The sequence below is a fragment of the Kogia breviceps genome, chromosome 19 (assembly GCF_026419965.1).
Source record: "Kogia breviceps isolate mKogBre1 chromosome 19, mKogBre1 haplotype 1, whole genome shotgun sequence".
Classification (NCBI taxonomy): domain Eukaryota; kingdom Metazoa; phylum Chordata; class Mammalia; order Artiodactyla; family Physeteridae; genus Kogia; species Kogia breviceps.
The window spans coordinates 38008428-38015011 of record NC_081328.1 but is presented as its reverse complement, the minus strand read 5'-3'; the positions used below and the strand labels follow the sequence as shown (position 1 = coordinate 38015011).

The window sequence follows — 6584 nt, the reverse complement described above, 5'->3', positions numbered from 1 at the left end:
GGAGAAGCAAATTTTAAGCTAAGAAAAGCACACACCAATTCTACAGCCTATGCAATTATGGAAGACCTTCCATGATTCTCTTCTCTCACCTCGGTTTGTTTTGCTGGGATATATTCTCTGAAAGTGTTTATATTCTTCTGGAGCAGGAAAGTCTTCTACTGGATGGAAAGAATACTTTGACTCAAAATCATCTGCAAAAGGAACAATATTAATTCATATCACCCTTCCTTGTGCTCCCACAAACCTCTCTGCCACTTCTGACCCTCCCCGTACTAATCTCCCGGGCTTCCTGATGTACCATGAGGGCCTGCCTTGCCCACTAAAGCAAGGTCCGTGAGGGCAGCAACAGCATTACTCTCTGCGCCTCATATGCACAGAGTGTGTTCAAAGGCTCTTTACGTTAAGGAATGAGTCTTTGAACTGGTTCTTTAAATCTTTCCACCCCAAACCAGGCACATACCAGGAAAGGAGCCCAGCTGTTTGCATGGCAGAAGGAAATATAGTTCTGTGTTTCAGTAACATAGTCATGCTAGAGACTATCACCATGGGAAACCAGCTGAACTGAATCCACAAACTGGTAGAAATTAATCTAAAATGGGACTATATGCCACCAGCTAGGGAACGATCTGACCAGAAAATTCCCTTTTGGCTAAGGCTCCCCTCATTGAGCTCTGCAACACAGTCGGGATGGCCATGTCATGGCTCCCACTCCCACTTTCCATGGCCCCTCTACAAGAAGGCTCAAATGTTCTATGGGTGTGGCTCGATCACATTCCAAAGGGCATATCCTCCAAGCAAAAATACTGGTCCACTTAACAGGAACAGACTAGAGCAGGGCCAGAGAAGAGTCAACCATTAAAGAATCTACAGTGTTCAGGCTAAAAGGGACTGTGCAGATCCTTCCAGACTTCCTCAACAGAGGGTCTAACAATACCTGCTGGACAATCTTTACTTGGTGCTCCATCCCAGACCTAATGAATTAGAATCTCTTAGGTGGGGTCTAAGATTCATTTATAACCTTGGAAAAGTTAATCCGATACGCTCTTGAGCTAGTCAGTCTCCTTGTTTCACAGATAAGGGAAGTGAGGTCCAAAAAAATGAAGTGATTTCTTCAAAGTAACACAACTAGTCAGTGGCTTTGGATTACTAGATAAAAGTTGTGTAAACAGTGTTGTTTTGTTTTCAAAGGTCCAGAAAGGAGCTCTTCTTCCTAGGAGGATACGTAATTCCTGTCTCAATAAGCCTGAAGAGGATACAGTCTCTGACCTAAAAGCTAACCACAAATAATGAGCCTTGTGGAGCAAAAGATTGGCTTTAGAGTTAGCACAACACCTGCTGATTTTACTTCCATCTATTCCAACGGAATCATGCCTAGAATTTGCCGAAGAAAAGGGATGTCCATGGATGGGACCCAGAAGTCTGAGGGAAGGTCAGGAGAGGAACTGCAGTGAACAGAGGACACCAAGCGACCACTCCCACTCTGCAGCAGCCACTGGAATTAGTGAAGTCACCACAGGAACTATGGGAGTAAAACAGCTAGCTACTCACCCAAGAAAGATCGGACAGTGGTAATAGAATCTCTGTGGCCATTCCTCAGGGGTGGTGGAGGCGGCGGGGGGGGCCCAGCTGGCGTCCTTGAGGGCGGAGGTGGGGGCCTTCCTCGGCTCAGGGGTTCTGACCCATGCATTCGGTACGGTGGCGGGGGAGGGGGGGCATCCCTGGCACCATTTCGGATCATGGGTGGCGGGGGCAGAGGAGCTGCAATAACGTTCAAAGCAGTTAGGTGTGGATGTAGAGACGGTGATGGGAGGAGGGGTTTGAGAGACATGGGCCAAAAGAGTGCTCGGTGCTTTCCCAAAGAACAAGACCCTGTGAACCCCTGGGCAGCATGTTAAATATCATATTCCCCCTCCCCTCCTCCCTATTTCTTTAACAACATCACCATTCTTCTCGATACCAAAGTTCAGAATAAATTTATGACCCTTTTTCATTTCCCATGACAAGTCAGTCAAGAATTCCACTTATCCTTGACGATTTTTTTCTCTGCTTTCACATGCCTTCCTCCACAATTCTAAGTCAGGGCTTTCTCATTTTTATCTTCTTCTACTGCAAAAAGCCTCTCAAATGTTTTCCCTGCTTCTAATCTCTTAGCCTTTCAATCCATTCTGCATACCACCAACTCACTAATCTCCCCCAAAATACTAGCTCAAACTTTTCCAAGGGCTTTGCATTTCCCATATCATAAAGTTTCAAATTCTTAGCTTCCACACTGACTGGGTCTCACCCAATCATTTTCCTTTCCTACACAGTAACCTACCACATCAGTCAGCCTGATCGCACCTTCTTTTCTTCCTTGATTCCTACACTGGATAAGGTACCACTCTTCTGTACTGCCTCTGTCGACTCTGTCTCTCTCTACCACTACTATGTTGTATTACACGTGCTTCTTCCTGAGGGTACTGTATATTTCTTAAAGTCAGAGCAGTGTCCATTCATCTGAGTTCCCAAGCTCAGCACATGGTAGGTCTTCAATCAATATGTGCTAAATAAACCAAATTACATATGCTTTACTCTTGTGACTCCCCCACAATACTCAGAAATACCACCCCTCATCCCTTACTATCAAATCCTACTTTTCTTTAAGGTTCAACTCATGTCCCATCCTCTCAAGGCTTTTCCAAAGCAATCCACTCTAATCTGATTCCCTCCTTTGCTCTCCCACAGCACTGACAGGCTATATCACTTATTCTAACAGTAGTACAGACTAAAATGAGTGATTTTCAAATTATGTATAATAATTTCATCTGCAGAAGTTACATATTTCCAGTGATAGGCTCATTGCTCAAAAAAAATCGGGAACACCTCTTTTGGAATTGCTTCCAAGCCCAGGTGGTCAGACAGATCCATAAATATTATCATATGATGGTCACTTCTCATTTATGAGGTTGCACCACCAACAAAAAAATTCATACCTATGTCTGACTCTGATTTTTGGCCATTTTCGAAAATCAAATTCACCCTTAAAAGACAAAATTTGCCACCAAGCATAAGGTAATGTCAAAAGCATGTTGGGGGGACTTCCCTGGTGCCGCAGTGGTTAAGAATCTGCCTGCCAATGCAGGGGACACGGGTTCGAACCCTGGTCCGGGGAGAGATCCCACATGCCGCGGAGCAACTAAGCCCGGGTGCCACAACTATGAGCCTGCGCTCTAGAGCCTGCGAGCCACAACTACGGAGCCTGCGTGCCTAGAGCCTGTGCTCTGCAACAAGAGAAGCCACCACAATAAGAAGCCCGTGCACCGCAACGAAGAGTAGCCCCTGCTTGCTGCAACTAGAGAAAGCTCACGCGCAGCAACGAAGACCCAATGCAGCCAAAAATAATTTTAAAAAAAAGCATGTTGGGGGACTTCCCTGGTGGCATAGTGGTTAAGAATCCACCTGCCAATGCAGGGGACACAGGTTCAATCCCTGGTCCAGGAAGATCCCACATGCCACGGAGCAACTAAGTCCATGTGCCACAAAAAGCCTATGCTCTAGAGCCCGCGAGCCACAAGTACTGAGCTCACGTGCCACAACTACTGAAGTCCGCATGCCTAGAGCCTGTGCTCCACAACAAGAGAAGCCACTGCGATGAGAAGCTGGAGCACCGCAACGAAGAGTAGCCGCTGCTCGTCGCAACTAAGAGAAAGCCCGCATGCAGCAATGAAGACCCAATGCAGCCAATAAATAAATAAATAAATAAAAAGCATGCTGGATATCACTGGAATAGGTTCGAATGTGTTTAAGTTAGATTATTTCTATGCTTTGCACTAACAATAACAGCAGCTACCATTTATTTGATATCCATCATGTTCCAGGCACTGTCCCGGGCACTTTATATGCATTAAATCTTTAAAAATTCTTGTAGCCACACCTGCACAAATATGAGGCATTATCCTCATTTCACAAATGAGGAAACTGGGACTCAGGCTATTTGTCTAAGGTCACAGATCTAACAGACCCAGCATACGTCTGCTCTTCCATAGTAAGAAAACTGCTACACAATGCTTTTCACAACAACCTCAAGTATTAAATATCTCCCGAACATATGTATAACCCAGTGAGATGGAAATGTGTCTTTTGGTACCTGGGTCATGTTACCAAGCAGTACATGGATACTACTCGGCTTAACAGACAACACTGTCTTAGTAATAAGAGTATGTATCATTCCTCCTGAATTACTGTCAGAATTTCTATAGAGTAACCACAGTTAAGAATGAAACAGTAATGGGATGATTTTCTTTTGTTTTTGTTTTTTAAAAATAATTATTTGGCTGCACCTGGTCTTTAGTTGCCGCACGAGGGATCTTCGTTGTGGCGTGTGGGATCTTATAGTTGTGGCATGCGGACTCCTAGTTGTGCTATGAGGGATCTAGTTCCCTGACCAGGGACAGAATCTGAGCCCCCTGCACTGGGAGCGTGGAGTCTCAACTGCTGGACTACCAGGGAAGTCCCTGGGATGATGCTTATAGACAAGAAGTCTGGCACTGTAGGCCCAGTAAATGTTGGTTTTAGCTTCCCATAAAACACACTCAGAATGTCAACTCTCCCTCACTCTCCAAGGTAGAGGCCATAATTAAAGAGAAATCTCCTTAACTCCTCCCAGCAGATCTCTGAACCCTGTTTTCATTCCAAATCTGCCCAAACCGAAGCTCTTTCAGGTCATCCTCAAAGTATTTCCCTAAGACTCAGATTTCTCAGGGCCCTGAGAGTCTGCATCTACTGTGAGGGCGGGGCCAGGGAGAGTAAGGTAGAGGGTTGGTCAGGCTCAAAAGGACACCAGCCAGACTCTGAGCGGGAGGCAGTGATGAGGGCCAACCTGCATGGGCAAAACGGGGCAGGACCAAGAGCTACCTGCTTGGCTCGCTCAGGGCCAGGCATCCTGGCCAGATTCTGCCATCTCTAAGAAGTTTCTGAGCTCTTTGTCACATCCAGTTTTAAGACTTTCAAGTGACAGAGCCAGAACCTAAGGACCCCAAGAAACAAGCAGTGTGCAAAAGAAACCTTGGGGTAGGAAGACTGACTTTTGTAAACCAAGATAAACCCGTATTAAAGAAAGCATGATGTTATTTTTTTTTAATTGAAGTATAGTTGATTTACAATGTTGTGTTACTTTCTGCTGTACAGCAAAGTGATTCAGTTATACATATTCTTTTTTTATATTGTTTTCCATTATGGTTTATCATAGGATATTGAATATAGTTCACTGTGCTGTACAGTAGAACCTTGCTGTTTATTCATTCTATACATAATCACTTACATCTGCTAAACCCAACCTCCCACTCCATCCTCGATTCTTCTTTTTTTTTTTTTTTTTTTTGCAGTACGCAGGCTTCTCACCATTGTGGCCTCTCCCGTTGCAGAGCACGGGCTCCGGAGCGCAGGCCCAGCGGCCATGGCTCACGGGGCCCAGCCACTCTGCGGCATGTGGGATCTTCCCGGATCGGGGCACGAAACCGTGTCCCCTGCATCGGCAGGTGGACTCTCAACCAGGGAAGCCCTTGATTCTTTTAAAAAGAAAAAAATTCCCTTAAAAAAATAGTGTTTTAGGGACTTCCCTGGTGGTCCAATGGTTAAGACTCCGTGCTCCCAATGCAGGGGGACTGGGTTTGATCTCTGGTCAAGGAACTAGATCCCTCATGCCGCAACTAAGACCCGGCACGGCCAAAATAAAATAAATAAATATATATATATTTTAAAAATAGTGTTTTACTCTGCAAAGGAAAAATTCAGAAAACAAACCCTATGGCCCAGTAATAAGGGACTTTTTGGTCTCTGAGCACCCCGGGGAGGGTAAAAGACTATATACTCATTCAAATGTAAATAATTCATAAAGAAACAAAAGTAAATTATTCCATGTTATCACACCATATGACTTATTAACAGAGATAAGTCCATGAAAACTGCCTAGAAGTCCTTTGCATAAAACCACTAAATTTGTCAGCACACCAGTTTATAAAGCACTTTTACACATTCTTTTATTTATAACCACCTCTGAAAAGTACTGTGAACACCATTTTATGGATGAGGAAACAAACTCAGAGAATCAGAGTGACCTGCCCAATGTCACAAAACAAGTGGAGCCAATACGTGAAAGATCTCTGACTAAAATATCTCAATTATTTTTCAGAGTGTCACTCTTAAGAACTGCTGCTCTGGTTACTGATACAGAAAGCAGGCTGAGGCCTATGTCAGGCCTCGAAGTTGGTGATGGCTAGTAGACAGAAGAACAAGGCTCATAACTTCACATTTTTCTAAAGAAATCACCAAAAAAGAACTGAGAAGTGGGAAGCAAGACGTCTGCAGACACTTAAAACGATTCAGTTCAACCCACAGAAATCACATTTTTCTCTACTTCTATTCCTGGTTGGCTTCAGAAAGATATGGGCTCTGCTCAGATAAAGGGTCATTTAAAAAAATCCCCAAGTTAAAAAAAAAAATTTTCTTTTTAACCTAAACTTTGTAGAGTCAAAGGTCACATTAGGACTATATCCTTATGGCGAAAGCCAGGGAGATACAGGGTCGGCCACGTACCAGGCTCCTGT

The 6584-nt window shown here is 44.4% G+C and overlaps 1 protein-coding gene across 3 annotated transcripts in view; it reads right to left on the bottom strand.

Moving 5' to 3' along the window:
• WIPF2 (WAS/WASL interacting protein family member 2) overlaps positions 1-6584 on the bottom strand; it is a 42570-nt gene that overhangs the window by 5038 nt on the left and 30948 nt on the right. For 2 of the 3 annotated variants that reach the window (XM_059047444.2, XM_059047446.2), the window contains 2 exons: positions 1549-1758; positions 90-191 (listed from right to left, as the gene is read on the bottom strand). In XM_059047444.2, coding sequence (XP_058903427.1) covers positions 90-191; positions 1549-1758 — 312 coding nt within the window. The remainder of the gene's footprint in view (positions 1-89; positions 192-1548; positions 1759-6584) is intronic. The other variant, XM_067020776.1, reaches the window with a different exon arrangement.